General features: G+C 38.6%; 1 protein-coding gene across 9 annotated transcripts in view; it reads right to left on the bottom strand.

Moving 5' to 3' along the window:
• Window positions 1-14678, bottom strand: part of Hltf (helicase-like transcription factor) — a 60684-nt gene extending 46006 nt beyond the window's left edge. For 3 of the 9 annotated variants that reach the window (NR_105046.1, NM_009210.3, NM_001355097.1), the window contains exons 1-8: window positions 14479-14675; window positions 13380-13587; window positions 8502-8668; window positions 7787-7920; window positions 7067-7164; window positions 5066-5140; window positions 3329-3520; window positions 22-117 (exon numbers count right to left, since the gene is read on the bottom strand). Coding sequence is in view for 3 of the 9 variants with exons in the window: in NM_009210.3 (NP_033236.2) it covers window positions 22-117; window positions 3329-3520; window positions 5066-5140; window positions 7067-7164; window positions 7787-7920; window positions 8502-8668; window positions 13380-13587; window positions 14479-14498 (990 nt within the window). In the remaining 6 variants the exon portion in view is untranslated. Of the gene's footprint in view, window positions 1-21; window positions 118-3328; window positions 3521-5065; window positions 5141-7066; window positions 7165-7786; window positions 7921-8501; window positions 8669-13379; window positions 13588-13961; window positions 14196-14478 lie in introns of those variants that run through there. The other 6 variants (XR_001783675.2, XR_001783674.2, XR_001783672.1 and 3 more) reach the window with 4 other exon arrangements.
• Between the last annotated feature and the right edge of the window lie 7307 nt (window positions 14679-21985).

Below are 21985 nucleotides of genomic sequence, written 5' to 3'. Positions count from 1 at the left end.
GCGGCCTTCACTCTTTCTTACCTTTCCTGGATGATTCTTCTTGCCTCTCTTACTGAGAAGAGGCCTGCCATCATCAAAGTTGGTAAGAATGACAGCAATAGCAGTAAGAGTTTTGCCCTTTAAAATATTTTTAAAAGACAGATGGTCAGATTCTAAAACCCATATATAAAACATTTCAAAACCTATTCTAAAAATCATAAAATACTGAGTATCAGTCAAATCCACAGCATGCATGGTTGTTAAATAATATAGTTATTAATGAAAAGTAAGCAGTTCACTTAATTAAGAAAAAACTTTCTTATACTAAATGACTTCAACAACATCATGGAAACTACAAACATCATGGAAAATTGTCATTTTATGGAAGGACTAACACACTATGAACCTCACAGCTAATTTAAAATAATTAGAAATTCTAACATATAGATGAAGACACTTCCATTATTTTCAATAGTAGGATTCACAGTAATACAGAAATAAATCTAGCAATTTTAAAGCAGTCCCCAAAGTCTGGTCCTTTTATAAACCCTTTCAGGAGACTATAATATCAAAATTATGTGTGTGTGTGAGTGTGTATTTGTGTGTGTGTGTATGTGTATGTGTGTGTGTAGGAAGGTAGATGTGTGAGCATACATATGTATGGGGGCCAGAGAAGACTCTCAATAACAGTTCTCAGGCACGGTTAGCCTCCCTCCAAACCCTCTCAGAAATCCCTCCTCGCTCTTCTAACTCATGGCCTCCTTTTTCAGTAATTTTTGCTACATGCATATATATATATATTTATATACATATATATGTGTGTATATGTATATGTATATATGTATGTATATATATATACATACACACACACACACACACACACACACATATATATATATATATATATATATATATATACACACACACACACACACACACACACACATATACACTCATATACTGGTTTTAGTGGAAATAATAAATGAGCAACTGTCATTGTTAATGATTGAGTTCTAAGACAAATTTTCTTGAAAGTAAGCAATGTAAGGTCTAAGGCATTGTCTTCAAAGGAAACTACAGAATATGTTGTTAGAGTTAATATCAATTTGTAATCAAAAGTTAAAATGTTACAAAGCTTGCAAGTTATGACTAAAGCAACTGCCAAAAATGTAGCCCCCTTTCTCATACTAGGTTAATGAGGTAGGATAAGCTACTCAGTGTGTGGCACCGTTCCAAAGGCTGCCATAATCATCAGCATCCATTTCTCTGCCTCTTGACTACAGTTCCAGGATGACCGTCACTTAAATCTCCCCCGTATCTTCCCCATAATGGACTGTATCTCCCAGAACTGAAACTCAAAATGTAAACATATAAAGTACAGTAATAAAAGACAGTTCAGCTCCCAATTTTTTCTCCTAAGCATCAAAACAACTTGCAAAACAAAGGAGACAGCATTCTCATATATGTTATTGTTTAGAGTTAAATTAAATTGTGCTACTTATATAAGTTTTTGTCTATTGTTCAAGTATTTCAAAACTATTTGGTTTCATGTCTAATACTGTAAATGTTATAGAGCTCCAAGAGACAGCTCTATGACCAGACCAACAGGAATGGCTATGGTAACCAGTCACAAATATCTCCTATGCTGCACACCTAGGATCTGTGCTAAAATACGGTTTCAAACACCGTCCTGTTTTCTCCCATAGCAACAGTGTTATTAAAGACACCAAGGAGTTTGAGGAGTAGGCCAGTAGGAAGGATGCATGCCTAGTATGGCTAACATCTATGTAATCTCCAGGGTAGAGCAAAAGAAGAAAAGATGGAAAGGGGGCTGTAAGAAAACCGCCAGGGGGCTGGTGAGATGGCTCAGTGGGTAAGAGCACCCGACTGCTCTTCCGAAGGTCCGGAGTTCAAATCCCAGCAACCACATGGTGGCTCACAACCATCTGTAACGAGATCTGACTCCTTCTTCTGGAGTATCTGAAGACAGCTACAGTGTACTTACATATAATAAATAAATAAATCTTTAAAAAAAAAAAAAAGAAAAAGAAAACCGCCAGGGGTGCAAAGAGTCAGGGGTTTGTCCTACTGTTTGATTCTGGTTAGGGAACCGTAGCGTTACCAGGAGGATAGCCCCTGGGAATGGGGTTGGACACTGCTGGAAGAGTGGTCTATAGTCATGCCAATGTTACTGCCCATCAAGCCACACTGCACCTGAGCATGAGCTGGCCCATGGGCTCTAACTCCCTCTCTTCAGCTTACCTCTTTCTTGGTCTGAACTTAAGACTGCTCGAGGAGATGGCAGCAGTATCTTGTCCTCTTCCTCTGTCTGTCTTATCAGGCCTATCCATCCTGATCCCATTCCCACTCCCACTGTACACTTGATTACAGCCATGTTCTGATCTTGTTATGGCTCCAGTCTGACTTGTCGCCAATCTATCTTGTTTCATCTGGCTACCATCTGACTTCTCATGGCTCTTGCTTGACTTTTCATGACTCGGGTCAAACTTCTCAGTATATGTATTACTGTTTCTAAACTTTTTGCCACACCTAGTAACACTGAAATTGGGGTTATACGGAAAGCCAAGCCATGAGGCCAGTGTCCATACTCTAGTAGTAAGGGGACCTGGAGGAAGGAACAGAGACACCTTGTCCTAGCCTAGGTCCTCCCACTTGATAACCTCAGTCTGTGCGATCATCAAGCATAATCCTTAAGAAAGATTTTATTTTCTTGTTTTGTTCGATATCTGAGGATGCCTCTCTTGGCCAAGCAGACGTGCAGCAGTCACAGCAAGAAATACATAGATCGGTACAGTTATTTGGGTTACAAGAGGCTGTTAGACTATTCTTTCTCTCTTGTCAGTATTGCTACCACTACCAAAGGACTTCTTTTTTAAAACAGAAAATTAGGTGCAGGCTCCTCAGTTTGAAGTGACTCAGCCTTACTCTACTTACTACTGTTTCTTACAACTATGGGATGGTGACAGATTTTGCTATCACCAAACTTTACTTTTTAAAAACCCTATGAAAGGCAGGTTGTCATGAATTTCCACAAGAAAAGAAAATTGGAAATGAGTTTTTACACTCATTAATGTTGGTGTATTCTGTTACTCATTTTTAACCATTCTTTGTTATTTGACCCATCTGTTGGTTCCCTAGTAGAACCTATTTTTAAAGAAAAACAAGATAAAAAGGGAAAAAAAAAAAACCCCAAACAAACAAACAAACAAAATGTATTTTCTATCTACACTGAAAGCAAGCCCAAGCTGATACCCTTCTTTCAGCTTAAAATTTTCTTTCTACAAAATCGTAATTGTAAGATTTTTCTAACTATAGAAAAAAAGATTACCAAACCCATATCATCCGCTAAAATTCCTCCATGAACATTTTCCGGTCGTTCCTTCACAGAAAAATTTGTTATTGTATTATAATATAAGTCATTGCGCTGTTCCCAGAATGGTGGTAGTTCTTTACTGTTCTCTCGTGCGATCATCCAAGCTAGAGCTTGTTTTTGGTGTGGAAGCAACGGTGTTTCAATAGCCTACAAATATAACATCATAAAGAGAAAGATAATCAGTCCTTTTTCATAAGGAGAACCTGGAAAAGCTATCTTCTTGCAGTGGTAAATGTATAAATTACCAAGGCAGTTGACAATGCTGAAGCTTTACATTGTAATCATTGCTATATCTTTGAGTTCTTTAAATTCCCTACAGAGCAACAGACCCCGACCCGGACATGGAGCTGGCAGAGATTGCCCCGGTGTTCTATCTCTGCAGCCCATCAACTCCTTCCTTGTCTATGCAGAAGCTTTGTATGCACACCACTGGTCAGTTCCAGGAATGATTTTTTGAGTTTCTGGAATCATTTTCTGAAAGTACTTGTCTATCAGCAAATGAGTAAATGAAGAAAACAGACATTTCTTAAAAAAAAAAACCAAAACACAGATAGCCAGGACTAGAGAAATGGGTCAATGGTTAAGAACACCATTCTTGCCGGGTGTGGTGGTGCACGCCTTTAATCCCAGCACTCAGGAGGCAGAGGCAGTCGGATTTCTGAGTTCAAGGCCAGCCTGGTCTACAGAGTAAATTCCAGGACAGCCAGGGCTATACAGAGAAACCCTGTCTCAAAAAATCGAAAAAACAGAAAAACAAAACAAAACAAACAAACAAAAAAACAACACTATTCTTCTAGAGGTCCTGAGTTCAATTCCCAGCAACCACATGGTGGCTCACAACCATCTGTAATGGGATCTGATGCCCTCTTCTGATATGTCTGAAGACAGCTACAGTGTACACATATAAATTAATAAAATAAATTTTATAATCAGCCTAGGTGCCATCAATAAATTAATAGAAATAAAAGGCAGTATATTTACAGAGTAGAGTTTTATTCAGCCATATTATTTATTCAGCCAAAATCATGTCTTATAGAAAAATAGATGGAATTTGGTCATTATTTTGTGGAAAAGGCCAGGCCTAGAAAGAAAACCAGACCTACATTACATATTTTCTCTCATATTAAGAACTGTGTGTGTAGCCATGGTGGGGCACGCCCTTAATCCCAGCACTTGGGAGGCAGAGGCAGGCGAATTTCTGAGTTCGAGGCCAGCCTGGTCCACAGAGTGAGTTCCAGGACAGCCAAGGCTACACAGAGAAATCCTGTCTCAGGAAAAAAAAAAGAAAGAAAGAAAAAAAAAAAAAAAACTCTGTCTGTGTGTGTGTGTGTGTGTGTGTGTGTGTGTGTGTGTGTGTGTGACTGTTCTTCCAGAGGTTTTAAATTCAATTCCCAGCAACCACATGGTGGCTCACAACTATCAGTAATGGGATCCGATGCCCTCTTCTGGCATGTCTGAAGATAGCTACGTGTACTCATATACATAAAATAAATAAATCTTTAAAAAAAAAAACTTTATACAACATATACAGAAAGTGTACTCATATACATAAAATAAATAAATCTTTTAAAAAAAACTTTATATAACATATACAGAAAGTGTACTCATATACATAAAATAAATAAATCTTTTAAAAAAAAACTTTATACAACATATACAGAAATAATTTTTTTAAATATACAAGTTCAGTACCTCAGCTGGTTCCATTTCAACAGTTCTATCATCTTCTTTTAAATCTTCAAATAATTTGTCAAATTCCGTTTTGAGCTACAGTTAAAAAATAATAAATGCTGAACAAACCTATTAAAGTATAAATACTATGTAACGTATAGATTTAAAATCATCTCATTGAACAAGTCAAATGCTCAGAGGTACATAAAATAAGTATCTGAGATATCCCACCACTCACTAACAAACATATAAGGTAATTTTTCTATAGAAGTAAATGCACTCATTTTATATGAACATACACAAAAGTTATAAAGGAGCAAGGATACAGCCTGCAGAGAGAGCACTGGTCCCAGCATTTACCAGGCCCAGTCCTAATGCTACTGAAAGGACAGTGATGACGCTCTAAGGTGCCAATCACAGTCCTGTCACAAGTGACTCTGCATGTTTAGGCATAGATATGGCCTGTCTTACCTTCATAAAATCAAGAATATGAAATAAACTAAACAGCCAAGGTTCTTTCTGCGATTAAAATTCTGTTATTCTTTTTAGCATTGAGTCTATTTTTGGGAGACCTACTAGATACATCTAACTTGCTATGTTCTATAAAACGTCAGGCTAATAGGACAACTTCATTATTACACTAATTTAGCTGACCATTAAAACTGATCTAGCTCAGTTGTTTTTTTTTGGGGGGGGGTTGTTTGTTTGTTTTTATATGTGTGAGTACACTGTTGCTCTCTTCAGACACACCAGAAGAGGGCATCAGATCCCATTACAGATGGTTGTGAGCCACCATGTGGTTGCTGGGAATTGAGCTCAGGACCTCTGGAAGAGCAGTCAGTGCTCTTAACCACTGAGCCATCTCTCCAGCCCAATCTAGTTCAGTTTTAATGTAACTTACACGGTATGTCTTATCATTTCTTAAAATTAGCATATGAATACATAGCAGCCACCTAGAAGACAGCTTGCCCACAAAGCACAGGCCCATGCCCTTTGAACATTGAGGAAAAACCAACTGGGAGAGAAAAAGAATCTCACTAATGGATAGACAGATATAAAATGGTTTAGTGCTACTGTCAAAAACCATTAGTGGATACACAGTCATGAAAATGTTTTAATGTTATTGTCTAAATAATCTATATTAACATTAACAAAAACTGTATATATTCTTTTGGAGTAACTTGGTGTAACAACACATTGAATAAATCAGGCAAAAAAGTAGAATATACCAAAATTTTTAAGTTAAGTTTTTTTAAGATTGTATTTGCAACCTTTTTGTAAAGAAAATAGTTGTCACATTCTAGTGTTTTTTATCACTACTTTGGACATTCTAAAAGTTTCAAACAAAAATTATATATATAATCATATCCATTTTATGAATGTATAGTTGTATATATGTGAATCTACCTTCCTTTTCATAGATCTAGCTAAGCAACAATAGTCACACAGGATATGTTTATACTGAGTCTGTATACATACATTTCTCTTGCCATTATTTCATAACCAATATGGTATAACTACTATATATCTTTTATACTTATAGCAGATTTATAATGTAAATTATGGCAGAAAATTAATTTAGAAATTGTTTAAAATACATAGCATGTGCAAAGACAATGCTTTTTATATAAGAGGCTGGATGGTTCCAGAATTAAAAGGGATGAATATATCCCTTATCACTGCCTTTTTAGACTATGTCTGCAAATGAATATCTACATTCTATTTGTTATACAAGTTTTCATTATACCTTAAACAATATACCTAAAGATTACTAATACCAGCACATAGATATTCAACCTATTCTTTTAAACAGCAACCTTTAGCACTAAAAATTTACATTACAGTACAAAATAAGAGTGTATCAGTGGCAGCAGAGGTGATAAGCTTTTGTAATCTCAGTATTTGAGGCCGAGGCAGGAGGACCAGAGTTCAAGGCCATGCTCAGTTAGATAGTGACTCCTGAGGTTAAGCCTGCATGAGACCTTGACTCAAAACCAAAGCAACCAACCACAAAAAGCTTACCTGGTCAGTTGTCATCTGTACTGCCACATGAGCCGGCCTACTATAGCTTGGTCCAGCTCTTCCAGAGCCCCATGCGTTCTCCAAACTCGACCCTAAAGCTATCATTTCCAAACATTAGGAATAAAATAACCAAGTAAAAGGAAATTAAGCAGTAGGAACTAACTAAAATACCAAACAGTATTAAAACTTCCCAGACCTGGCTGTGTGCCTCACCTCAGTGGCAGAACACTTGCCTAGCAGACAGTTCCCAGTACTACAATGAATATTAAAAATGAAACAAAATATAATACATTATTGAAGTGTTCTACCACTGAATCATATTCCTAGACCTAAAAAAAAATTTTTAAAGCTATATACTAAATGTAAAAACAACTTATATTACTGAAATAATCACATACTATTTGAATAAGTTCTAACCAAACATTAAATTCTTTTTCATTCCTTATTAATCAGTTTTTCTTGTCTAAAAGTTAACTATTTTGTATAAGTAGTCTACAACAGTTACACAATGACAGTCAACATGATGCCTTCCTCAGAACGTGCCCTGCTGTTACAATGATGAATTACTACGATATTCAACAGAAATATAAAAGGAAAAGCCAGCAAAGATTACCAAAAAAAGTTATAACTTGGAGCATTTTGTACATTACTACTTTAGCCAATCAAACTCATAGAGACTGATTACTTAATAATCCCCGCATCTTACAACATCAAACTTACTCTTTGGTGTGGGACCCAACTTAAATCCATGTTTCTTCAACTGCTCTAAAACCACGTTTCTATTTTCTTCTTTTCCCCAGAAAGTCATATAAAGAGGCATGGTAAAAGTATTACTTGCACCAAAAGGAACTACACTATTACAGGAAGAGAGAAAAATGAGAAATTGAAAGTTATTTTTATACTAATTCTGAATGTTAAATATTCCACCAAACACAGACATATAAAAGAAGGAATTATTTAAGCAAATTTGAAAAACCGAAAAGGAAATAAAACCAACACTCACGATGGGGCACACCTCTAATCACAGGACATAGGAGGCTAAGGAAGGTTTCAGAGTTCGAGGCCAGGTTGTACTACCAGGAGCCCTCCATCATGAAATGCCTGTTATAATGCATGCCTGTCATGTCAGCACTCAGGAGGAGTTTGAGGCTGGAGGGTCACTGTGAGTTAAACTAGGTACAATAGCAAGAGACAGGATATACTTCCTAATATGTAAACCCAAGGGAAAACAAAACCCTTTTTTTTTCTCCATGGTTATAATGTAAAGAGAATTAGAGAGGACAGCCATTTGCTGGATAGAAAAGGCAGAGAAGAAAATTGAACATATATAAAGTACAGTAATATTAGGAGCCATGACACTTCCAGGGGCTCCAAAAGTGATAACATATTCAAAGATAACTAAAACCACAAGGATTAAACTCTAAAAGCACATTACCCTTCCACTTGTGCCAATTTGTTGTCCATGATATAGGCCACGGCAGCTGCAATCTCTCTCTTTATATGGCCAACCTGATTTCCATTCACATTATTTACTTTAATAGCATTCTTATCATAGGGATTATTAGGCTCTCGTTGTAAAGCAACCATTTCATTATTATTTACCTAGTAAAAATAAGGAACAGATGTAAATATATAAATATGAAGAGTAATAGCTTGAATTAGTTGTTTGGTTTCTAGAGTTTCCATTCATACATTATTGTTAGTTTTTCTTTGTTTTTTGTTTGCTTGCTTGGAACAGAGTCTCACGTATCTAGGGCTGGCCTCAAGTTAGATATGCAGTCAAAGATGATCTTGAACTAAAAAAATTGAACCTTCTTCCACTTGTTCCTAAGTGCTGAGATTACAGGTATGCACCGCCATTCTCAGCACTTTATTGTGTGAGGGACTGAACCCCAGGGCTTGGTAAGGACTACAAAGCATCTATCAATTGAGCCACAGTCCCAGCCCAAACTAGAAATATTAAGGAATATGTTTTACAATGGCTCTTCTTCTCTACTTTTCTAATTTATATTCATTAGGAAGGGTAATAAACCATTAAAATCTGAAAAGTACAGTCAAATCTACTGTAAGATTCATTCGCCCTATATTGTTCAAGAGGTAATTTTTGGCTATACATGCCCAGGTTGGGTCAGAGACACCTGCTTATCCATGTTCACATTTACTCTACTCATGGCTAGGACATGGACACAGCCTATACATCCATCATCTGACAAGAAGTGAAAATGCAGGGCCATCTACAATGGAATTTATACAAAGAAAAATAAAATGTGCAGGTCAATACAGCTGGTAAACATTACACTTAAGTAACCCAGACCCATAGATACAAAGACCACATGTTCTTAATCATGTGGCTCTGAGTGTCAAATCATTAGGTTTGTTTGATTTGGAATGCCTTACAATCCAGGAAACCAGAAACGGACAATGAGGGGAGGGCTTAAGGGTAGGAGAAAGAAGTCAGGTGGTATGAAAAGAAAAATAATGTGGAGGTTTAAGTGGGAGAGAACTGAGAAGGTAGAGCAGAGGAACGTTTGGGGAGAGAGAATTTCCACGAAGATTGTATGAAAAAGGCAATGTAGAAATCATGTGTGTGTGTGTGTGTGTGTGTGTGTGTGTGTTTGTGCACATGCATGTGTGTATGTATATACAGTGTGTATGCTTGTGTGCATGCATATATGTATGTGTGTGTGTGTGTGTGTGTGTCTGTGTAGTATCTTTCCATATAACAGAGTTTATTTAGAGTTACCCTACATGGGAGACTATGCTAATCCCAGAATCCACAGGTTTCCAAACAAAAAGTTCAGTGCCAGGTATGGGACACTACCAGTAGTCCAAAAGATTCCCAAAACAATATAGGATATTGTCTTGGCTCTTGGCTTCCCAAAAGAACATGATGGTAAGGCAAGCATAGACACATCATACATTGGCCACAGGACCTGGAGGAATGAAGGAGGTACTGACTCAGTCCCCACTGAGTAGCTTTCATAGAACTGGAAGTCCTCTATGGAGTACTATGGAGTCCTCTGGTGGCGGGTAAGGGGGGTCATCAACAATCTTACTCAGCTGTGAACCATGTGACCTGCAGTGACTGGTGTGACAAGAACTGTCCATGGGTATAACAGGCATGAATGTTATGGGAGTAACTAACCATTTTCTGTTTGGGTTTTTTATTAACATGATTTCAATTTATATATGTACATTTATTGAAAAATTACAGAATATATAAAGTCAGTTATAGTATTAAAAATTTTATGAAAAAACCGGCATAGTGGCGCACACCTTTAATCCCAGCACTCGAGAGGCAGAGGCAGGTGGATTTCTGAGTTCGAGGCCAGCCTGGTCTACAGAGTGAGTTCCAGGACAGCCAGGGCTACACAGGGAAACCTTGTCCTGAAAAACCAAAAAACAAAAAAAAAAAACCTTTATGAAATTCAATGTTTTAAAATGATATTACCTGCAAATACTATACAGTAGGAAAATGAACTAAACATGTGATCTATGTACATTCTTTTTTATTATTATTATTGCATATAAGTACACTGTAGCTGTCCTCAGACACTCCAGAAGAGGGCACCAGATCTCATTATGGATGGTTGTGAGCCACCATGTGGTTGCTGGGATTTGAACTCAGGACCTTGGGAAGAGCAATCAGTGCTCTTAACCGATGAGCCATCTCTCCAGCCCCATCTATATACATTCTTATTAGTTAACTAGTATCATAGAAATTATTCTCAGATCAATATAACTGATTGTTCCAGGATTAATAACTATAACCTAACACTCCATATAAATGTAATTTAGAAAACTGTAAGTTTTGAAGTAGCACAAATATGAAATACAACTCATAAAAGGATGAGAGAACCAGAGAATAGATAGATGCCAACTAAGAATGGATAGATTTGGCTGGGCAGTGGTGGTGCACGCCTTTAATCCCAGCACTTGGGAGGCAGAGGTAGGCAGATTTCTGAGTTTGAGGCCAGCCTGGTCTATCAAAGTTCCAGCACAGCCAGGGCTATACAGAGTCTCGAAAAAACAAAACAAAACAAAAAAAAAGAATGGATAGATTCTTAAAATGCCTAGAAGAGAAAGAAATCACGAGCGAATACTAAGTACTACAGTCAGCACAAGGGTAAAGAGAACGTCTGAAAAGCATGGTAAGAAAAAGAAAGGATGTGGGAAAAACAGAAAATGGAAAATGACAGCACAAAGGATCCAGAGGCTATAGTAGACATGGGTAGACAACAGGGAAACATCGAGGGAGTCAATGAGAACGTAAGGAGTTTCTAAAACGGAAATGGCTTTAGAATAAACAAACACTTAAAAGTATAGTCTTAGAATTTTTTCTGAAATAAGAGACAACAAATTTATAGAATTCTTTAATAAAACTATTAGACTTTTTTGAAAAAACCCACATATCATTTAATCATCAGGCAAAAAAAAAAAATTCCAATTTACTTAAGATAGAAAATCCTAAATTTTCAGTATCACTATATTGTGCAATGTTAGGATACCCAGAAAAAATGTGGACCAAGCACTTTATTTATATTTGGACAAATTCTCAAGTAGAAAATGAAAATTATGAATTCACAAAAATTCAAAAAACAATTGTTCTTCCCTAAGTAATCTCCTATATACTACCTCTCATACAACTACTAAACAACTGAGTTATGCCAACGTAAAAAATACAGAGAATAAAAACATGACAAACAGGAAACACAGAATTCCTCCAAGGAACCTCCTCAAATTTCAATTACAAATAGAGTTCTGAGATCATCAAGTACTCAGAAGGCTGGGACAAGTGGACCACTATGAGTTCAGGGTCAACCTTGGATTACTTAGTGAGTTCCAGACCAGAATGGTTCCAAACCATTCCCCCCACACACATGGAAAAAAAAACTTTTAATAAACCTTAATATAAAAATATGAAAACAGGGGGCTGGTGAGATGGCTCAGTGGGTAAGAGCACCCGACTGCTCTTCCGAAGGTCCGGAACTCAAATCCCAGCAACCACATGGTGGCTCACAACCATCTGTAACAAGATCTGACGCCCTCTTCTGGAGTGTCTGAAGATAGCTACAGTGTACTTACATATAATAAATAAATAAATCTTTAAAAAATATATATATGAAAACAATGAGAGAAGGGGGAAAGTAAGAAATTAACAAGATTCCACAAAAGAGACCTTACTTTTAAATGATACACATCTATAGCAGGAAATGAGAACGGACCTTATAGCCCATAACAGCCAAAACTAATATAATAATTTTGATCATAACTGGAAGAAATACAGTTTAAATAATCAACAAAATCCAATTATTGATTGCATGTGTATACACACACACACACACACACACACACACACATATATATATATATATATATATTGATTCCATTAATAAAAATGAAATGTAAAAACTGAGAGTTTTTTTAAAGATGTATTTTATTTTTAATCATGCATATGTGTGTATGGGGGGGGACAGTAGTCATGTATGCCAGAAGAGGGCATTGGGACACCTGCAGCTGCAGTTGCTGTTGTGCCAGCCAAGAGTACTGAGAATAGTACTCTAATCCTCTGCAGGAACAGCAAGGGCTCTTACCTGCTGAGTCGTCTCTTCAGCTCCCAAACTGCAGTTTAAAGAAATACAGACTGAACTATACTAATGTAAAGTGATACAACTGGTATTTGTTTTTACAGGACAAAAAGAAAAGAAAAGAAAAGAAAAGAAAAGAAAAGAAAAGAAAAGAAAAGAAAAGAAAAGAAAAGAAGAGAAGAGAAAGCAAGCAAAAATAGAAAATACTTGCTAACCATTGAATCTTATTCTCATTTTGTTAGAAACTTTCTCATAATAAATTAAATATCATTAGAATTATATTACTAAATAACAAAGATGCCCTTAATAAAGATTATTGTTCAAAGAAAATTATATATATATATATATATATTCTCAATCTGTCCATTTTCTTTCTCTCACACACATTTTCACATACATTCATTTCAGAGAACAGGAATACATAAGAAAGAACAAGGACTGTTTTTACTACAAAAATGAATAACCTAATGCAAAACATGATGGATTTGAAGTCATTTCTTAAATTTACCACGTTCCTCAGTAATCACAAGGACCAAATGTGTGGGCAAAAGTGCTTTATAAACTATAAGCATAGGAGAAAAGTAAGAAGTTAATCAGTTAGTCAAGGTATTTATGACTAGCCTTTCATTCAAAGTAAAACATTCATTGTATACATCACCTTTTACTATAACTTACTGTTAAAACCATAAACATACCATAATTTTATTATCTAATCTTTTACTTACAACTCCTGTGTAATAGCGTAGTCCAACAACTTGTCCTCTCATAGTTCCAAATAAAACCAAATCTTGCTCTTCATCACTCGTTAGGAAGTCATCTGGAGGAATAATGTCTTGGAATTCAAAATGTGGCAAGAAAGTTGAGTATGAAAGTCTTGGAATATTTTCGTGTGATCCATACTGGACAGACTGCGAATACTTCCAAACAGGACCCCTGTTTTAAAACAAAACAAAAAACCAAAAACAAAACAGGACTTGTTTTTCTTTTTTTGGTTTTTCGAGACAGAGTTTCTCTGTATAGCCCTGGCTGTCCTGGTCCCCTAACCCCTTCCCCTCTTCTCTTTCCTTTTCTGAAACTGGGTTTCTCTGTGTAGCCTTGGCTGTCCTACTCGCTCAGTAGACCAGGCTGGCCTCAAACTCAGAGATCCACCTGCCTCTCCCTCCCAGGTACTTGGCTACCACTGCCCGCTATGAAAATAACTTTAAATTTTAACATAAATGCATCCACAGCATCCTCTGCTTTAACTCCTTTGGAACAGAACACATTTTAAATCGAGCATCTAAATTGTGACACTATAGAGAACTGACCTTGAAGCCCCATTATTTTAAAGGATAGGGATAATTGTTGCAAAAATGGGCATGAAAACCACAGTAGATGATGAAAAGAGGTGTTTGCTGGAAGCCTCCTAGAAGATGTAGTTCTCCTAAAAACACACGGGGCTATCAAGTCGCGAGTTTCCCTCTCAGCTCCTCTGCAAATATGCTTTAGTGCGCTTTTGCATAGTGCCGGGAAATACAAGTTGGAAGCTGTTACCATAACAATGCCTAGCGAACAGTGGGATAACATTGGTGAATAAATCACCCCCCGCTTCCACCCCCCCCGCCACCCCCCCCCCCCCCCCCCGCCAAGCCCTTGACGCAGATTCTCCGAGGTCGCAGCCACTCTGGTCAGCCGCGACAATGCATTGGTGCCTCCAGGAGCAACACCGGCAAGCGACCCGCAGAAGGGATGCAAACTGCACCTATAAAGCGCCCGGGCGCGCACCTTCACTAGAATAGAGCGCAGAGCAATTGGCCTCACGCCCAGCCCCCCTCAGCCCTTCACCTCGTGAACGTATAGGACATGGCGCGGGGCGGGGTGACTTCGGGATGCCCTGGGCTCCCCAGATCTTCCCAGACAGCCTGATAAAGCTCCTCAAGGCGTCGTGGCCCAGGCGCCGGAATCCAAATCAGAACCGCCAGGCCGCGTCCGCCCGGTGAGACGTGTCCACACCACTCCTTCCTGCAACAGTCTGAGAAACCGGTGACGTTCTGCGATCGGCACCGCCAGGGCCCAATCCAAAGGAAGAGTCTACGAAGACCAACCAATCACAATACAAGAGGGTGGGGAGCTCCGCCCAGTGCTGCGATTCAAAGGCAGTGCGGCGCGTCCGGGTTCTACCTGGTTCTTCCGCAGTCCGAGACGCCTTGCACGGTAAAACATCGAGGCTTCTTGAGTGAGCCACAGGGCTCAAGGTTCTGACGGACTAGGGGGAAAGAGGTCTTCTAGCCACTGCCCTAACTCCTCAAGGATGTCCCCATAGGTCAGACGCTCCCTATCTGATGGAATGCCTAACAGGGCCTACTCCAGTAGGAGCCCTGGGTGGGATACCTGCATTTCCTCTGCTGAGCCCTGACTCTATTTATTCTTAGCGACCTCCGTGTATGCGAGACCCTGAGTTCTGGAAATCTGAATGAGAACTTACGAATTTCCTTCTCCCATCTCGCTTTTATTGTGTTTAAAGAAATTTTTTTCCCTTGGTAGAAGAAAGCCATAAAGTAATACAACCTTATAGCTCTTGCTGAAAAAGGCAGACTGGTCCAACATTAGTTGTAAGGTCCGAGGTGGTGGCTGGGGCTACGTGTGTTTTCTTAGGAAAATGAAGGAGGCACTATAAAGAAACTTTTTTTTTCTCTCTTTTTTTTTTTAATTAGGTATTTACTCGTTTACATTTCCAATGCTATCCCAAAAGTCCCCCATACCCACCCACTCCCCCTTTTTGGCCCTGGCGTTCCCCTGTACTGGGGCATATAAAGTTTATATGTTTATACTTTATAATCTAAAGGGACATTTCACTTTGGAGTTTTGTATGCAACAGTATCAGGCAAGGTAAAGGTAATTCCAGCATCTTGAAAGACCATAAAACTACTTTTGATGAAGCAGCCATTAACTGCTGCATCTTCTGCTGCACCAACAGTAGGAAGCTAAAGGTATTGCCCAGCCAAACATAATAGGGTGTGCTGTAAACCATCGGAATGTCTAGATGTGTTTGTAAACATTTTAAACACTGGAAGTCATCCTTCCTAGAGTGGTCCATTTTATGCTTCCATCAGCAGAGGATGAAAGGTGGTCAGTAAGATGTTTTAAGAGGCACATGTTCATTGTCTTAAATATTGATGATCTGTGAACTAAAAGTAAAATGTGACCATTTGAGGATTGTCTGCTGGAATGGCACCCTAGGGAATGCTATGATAAAAAGAAAGGAGAGAGAGAGAAGCAAAAACAAGAAAACTAACTTTAACAGTATTAAGAGACAATTTATGCTGGAGGCAAATATCAGTCATTGGCCTGGGAACACAGAATTAGGCCACCCCAAGTGCTATGTTTCAATTGAAGCCATTTCATGAAGCTTTTATACTAACAGGACAAAGAAAGTCATAAATCAAGATACTTTCCAAATATATTTGGTGTGACCATTAGGTAGGTGGGAAAGAGTATTACAGGGAACCTTTATTAGAGACCTAAGATACTGACATTATCCTTAGCTGTTTAGTTTGCTGAGTGGTAGCACTGTATGTACATTCCAAATGATTTACCCTGTGGTCACAGAAACATGTTAAGTGCAGAGGAGGACAATAAGTAGCAATTAAGAAGGCTAGAGATGGCCTAAGAAAATTTGGCTCTGGGTTTGCAGCATTTGAAATGCTGCACAATCATTGTAGCTCAGTTAATCAGCCTTACAGAAGATTCATTTGATGGCGCATCATCTTCCCTGGGATTTTTGTGCATGTTAAACAGGCACTCTTCCTCTGAGTTACATCTCTAGCCCTCACTGAGAATCTGAAGAATGAAATATTTCATTCCCCCAACAGGAAACTTACTGCAGATAATGTTTCGTTTGCTTCGGATATTTTACTTTCTTCATGGTATATTATGATACAAATGCAAAGTTGGGTTTTGGGTTTTTGTTTGTTTTTTTTTTTTTCCAGTATTAGGTATTGAATCTTAGGGCCTGTCCAACCTGGGAAAGCTCTCTATCCACAGCCTTTATTTTATTTGAAACTTTGTGACAAGGACTCAGAAAGTTACCCAGGCTGGGGATTCTGAGGGCAACTTTGATCCTGAAGCAGAAGCCTCAGCCTCCACAGTAACTGGTAACATTTTATGTGTAAAATTAAGAAAGCTATGCTCATTGGACTAAATAATAAAATTCCTTATAACATGGTTCTTTAACAGCATTTTTTTTTCTGCTGAGAGCAAAAACCTAAACCCCAACATCAAAGACAAACCATTGTCCTCTGACAAGGACTGGACTCAGTCGGCCCCTCAACCCGCAGGAGAATCAGGGTCCTGGTATTCAGGTGGGCAAGAAGTCGGCGGGATGACAAACATCACACACAGAGAGAGTGCTGTATCTGAATGTAATTTCTCAAAGTGAGCATCAGACTTATAAAACAGAAGAAAATAAGGAAATTAGGTGACACATCAGCCAAAATACATTGAGGTTACTGGATGCTTAATGACTCTTTACACAAAAAGAAGAACGCATACATAAAGATTAGCAGGATCTAGGCAATGTAACAACTGAGACACAGTCAGCTCTCTCTAAGGTCAGCCATATTCTTAGAAACCAGGTGTGAGGTCTTTACACTCCTGGGGCAAGGGCTTTCAGCCTCAAGTCATGGTTCTAATTAGGGAGTTCCACTCTAGCTAACCTTCTCATGAATAGTGCAATACTCTAAAACCACAGCCTGATCTACTTCCTAAACCATTGTAAATTACTGTATATGGGAGTGACTTGGCTTTTATTCTAAGTGATAGTGTGGGGGACTTTCTATTAATAAGTAATGTAGTCTGCAATACATAACTATAATAAGAATTCTAAACTTACTTTGCTAAGCTTGCCCTGAGATTTCTAACTCTATGTAGTAGATAGTAATGCCTGATTTCTTTCACTATCTCTCTTACAATACTGGAGGCAATTCTGAATGTTACTGAGTAGGTAACATTCTTACTAAATTCCAAGCCCAGGGTCAGCTCAAGAACTGCCTAGGACAGTGGTGAAGGCCAGGAAGCAAAGTTAGGTGTTTGACAAATCATTGCTTGGACGCACCTATAATAAAACAATACTGAAAGAAAGCACACAGATCCATTCCCCGACTAATGAAAGGGACAAGTTTGGAGCATCCCTGCTACAGGATACCAAGTCTCCAGGACACCAAGTTTCCATGAAACTTTTTGCCTTGGGATTGTGTCCGAGCTTTTGGGCCTGCCACAAAGTTTTTACTGGAATGGGTATGGCAGTCCTTCAGCTACAAAACCAACCTATTTACTCAAGTAATCATGTAGAAAAAAACCCTATACAAGCTCCCTTTGCCAAAGGGGTTGCTATCACTCATACAACACCTGAGGGTTCATCTGAAGATTAGACTCAAAATGTTCCATACCAAGTTTCCTTAGATACTTCCCCAAGATAGGTAAATGTATATATGTGTGTTTCTATACTATCAATCTATTAAAAATGCCATATAATTCTCTATTGATAAATACATATTGAATAAATGAGATAGGAAGATTTCTGGGGCTAAGACTGTCTAAAAGGAATACAACGGAGTATGACAGAGCAAGACACGCAACAACTTCTTGTGGCCTCTGTGTGTATAACCCTGTATGCATAAATACACAAATATCACACAAACACACACGCATGCACATGTGTGCTCACATATGCACAAAAAAGCCAAAGAATATTTTAAAAGAGAAAAATTGTTACTTATTTATAACTGCTTTTTCTCACATAACCAGGTACCAATAGATTAGTGTGCATGACAAAATGCTGGGCAAACCATAACTGGGAGAACAGAAAAAGTGATGGAAAATTAATGCTGAGTAAAGTTAGTTCAGCTTGGCTAATTATTATCAAGTACTTGCTTTTAGAAATGAATAGTACGGCTGGTGAAATGACTCAGCGGTTAAGAGAACTGGCTGTCTTTCCAGGTATACCTGGATTCATTTCCCAGCAACCATATGGTTGCTCACAACTGTCTGTAACTAGACATACATTCAGCCAAAACACCAATGTACATAAAATAAAAATAAATCATTTCTTAAAAGAGCAATGAATAATATGATCTTTGCTATTATTCTTGTAAAATAAGTTATTGTCTAATGAGTCCTTCAACCCATAATGAGAAATATGGTTTGGTTGAAGTCTGTTTCTGAATGAGGTTTAGTTGGCATCATATCTCATTATAGATGATTATGAGCCACCATGTAGTTGCTGTGAATTGAACTCAGGACGTCTGGAAGTGCTCTTAACTGCTAAGCCATCTCTTCAGCTCCGACTTGAACTATTTTATTAACAATCTCTTGTTTAAACTCCTTCCTAGTTCACCTCCCAATGTAGTTTTGTTCTTTATCCAGTGATCTTTCCTCTAATTCCAATAATAACTCATTGGAACATCACCCCAGATGTTCCAATGAGTTACCATTGATGTAACATGTAACATGATGGCTAAACATCTATGGCATTTTGTGTTCCTTCTTTGTCCTAGTTCACATCAGGAGTCTCAAGACTGTGTGTTCCAGCCATGATGGTCTTTGTTGGTTATGGCCCTGGTACCACCAGCTTGTTAAGATCTTACAGGTTCTGAAATCTCTCTTTTCTCTGTGTGGACCAACATATCTTTCCATGCCTAGTTTTTTTCATGCTTCAGATCTTAGTTCAAAAACCACTTCCTCAGAAATTCACTCCCAAACTTCTCAGTTTTAAAAATAGTTTCCTTCTCAAGATGATGCTGGGCCCTTGCACTCCCAGGCACATAGAGTGGGAATATGGGATTCCTTTCCACTGCTGGCCTGCCTCAGAGTTTCAACAAAAGCTTCAACTTTATTTGAGGCACTTGAGGGCTGTGGACTTGTCCCTGAATTGAGACTGTTTGTCTCTCTTTTCTCTAGGAATGCCTGGTTCCATTTATGGATGGGGCTCTGCCCATGCCCTCTGTTCAGTGAGGACCCTTCTATCTGAAGCTATCTATGTTCTTGTCTTCTTTCAATGTATCTTCCTTCTGCTACTTTTCAACTGTTCAGTCACCATCTTTATGCATTTCTAATGAATATATTCCTTCTTCTTCTCTCTACTGGTCGTATGAAGACTTTGTCTGCATCTTACCCATCTACCTGTGGATTTCTAATCTCTAAAAACGATAGGCAGTGCAAAAGTTAAATTGTCAGTTACATATCCAAGATGAACGCTCATGGGAGAAATGATATTTGGGTGATGCAAGTTGGGGCAGGTGGAGAGAACATTCAGCGAGTTGGTAAAGCCACAGAATTGGTTGATTTTATTAAAAGAGTGAGCATAGATAAAGTATGTGCACAGGGCATCTAATTTTAGAGTCTAGAAAACCTAAAGGTAGGATCCAGCAAAAGAGATTGTAGGAGGAATATTTGAGAACAGAAGCTAAGGAAAAACAGTGATTTAAAAAGAGAACATGAAACCAGGTGGTAGTGGTAGTGCACACTTAATCCCAGCACTCAGGAGGCAGAGGCAGGCAGATCTTTGTAAATTCAAGGCCAATCTGGTTTACACAGGGAGTTCCAGGACAGCCAAAGCTACACAGAGAAACGCTGTTTTAGGGGGTTGGAGTTGGGGGAAGAGAATATGAAGCCAGGTTGGGTGGCTGGTACCTGCAATCTGATTACTCAAGAAACAGAGGCAGGAGGGATGCAGTAATGCTACGCTCTCCGTTCGAGTCAACTGGACAAGCCGAGAGGTTTAAAAGTCACTCATGAGGCAAAAGAATTTCAAGGAAGCTCTCCTCCTGGAGTCTAGCGTTCCCTACCCATACAGTAATTTTTCATTCCCGCGTTCCATTCCCGTGTTAGTCTAGTGTATGGATCCACGTGCTCTCTTTCAATATTTTCCTATCATAAGTGCCTTTTAAGATTGAATTCTGACATAGCTAAAGCCTTCCGCCAGTGTTTCAACAGTCCTAGAACGTCCTTGAACCAGACAGTGACATTCAGAATAGCCTCTGGTATTACACTATCAATAAAAGCCAAGTTGCTCCCATATACAGGAATTTACAATGGTTTAGGAAGTAGATCGGGCTGTGGTTTTAGAGTATTGTATTATTCATGAGATGGTTAGTTAGAACAGAACTCCCTAGTTAGAACCATGACTTGGGTGTGAAAGCCCTTGCCCTAGGAGAGTAAAGTTCTCACACCTGGCTTCTAAGACTATAGCTGACCTTAGATAGGGCTGACTTTGTCTCAGTTGTTTTATTGCCCAGTTCCTGCCAGTCTTTGCGTTTTCATTCCTCTGTTCTGTGTAAGAGTCATTAAGCATCTGGTTACCTCATTTGTACCTTGCGGGTATGTCACCCAACTTCCTTATTGTCTTCTGCATAATAAGTCTGATGTTCGATTTGAAAAATTACATTCAGATTCTACACACAACCTCTCCTGTGTGCATATGTTTGTCATTCATCCACGCTTTGCCCACCCTCATCGAGAGACCCGTTCCACGCAGACACAGGGACCCAGAGGGTCTGCGGCACAGTAATTTTTAGGCTAGCCTGAGCTATTGTGATTAAAAAACAAGATCAAGAAGAAACCCCTCACTCCAGAAATTGGGCATGAGTCTGTTATGCTTTGTAAATGATATATCCCATTTTGATGCATGTGTTCTGACATACGTGTGTTGCCCATCCCCCACATGGATAAAATGGGATCACCTAGTTTCTTGCTACTTTTACCATGACTGCCTGTGGCATGCCTTCTCCACCATGATGAAACTGTCTCCCTCTTGCATTACAAGCTAAAATAAACCCTTTATCTATAACTTTCTTTCTTTTTCTTCTTCTGTGTGTGTGTGTGTGTGTGTGTGTGTGCAATAGTAACTAATACAGTGTCAGAACTTTAACACAACTGATTAAAATAAAAAATATGCACAAAAGGAGCATTTGCCTTCCAAAAGACTCTTCAAAGATATATAAAAATTTGTTTCCCTAAATATAAAAATATAAATTATGTAACTCATGAAAGAAAGAAGAAAGAGACAGACAGACAAACAGACAGACAGACAGAGACAGAGAGAGACAGAGGAAAGGAAAGAACATAACTGCTCCTAGGTATGGTGGAGGAAAAAGTTTATTATAGATAAGTGGGAGAGCATAGTCAGAGGCAGAAACATCTGGGAGAGTCCAGAGTGGTAATGACCCTGAGCCATGTGCAGAGAGGGGGAGAGTAAGGCGAACCAAGTACAGCAGCCTGGTGGCCAAAGGAACAATAAAAATACAAAACAGGAGTGGGTAACCAAAATGGCTGGATTATATAGGGAAAAGCCCAG

Source organism: Mus musculus, chromosome 3 (genome assembly GCF_000001635.26).
Source record: "Mus musculus strain C57BL/6J chromosome 3, GRCm38.p6 C57BL/6J".
NCBI classification, from domain to species: Eukaryota; Metazoa; Chordata; class Mammalia; order Rodentia; family Muridae; genus Mus; species Mus musculus.
The sequence above is the reverse complement of the archived record's forward strand: the minus strand, read 5'-3'. Positions and strand labels throughout refer to the sequence as shown.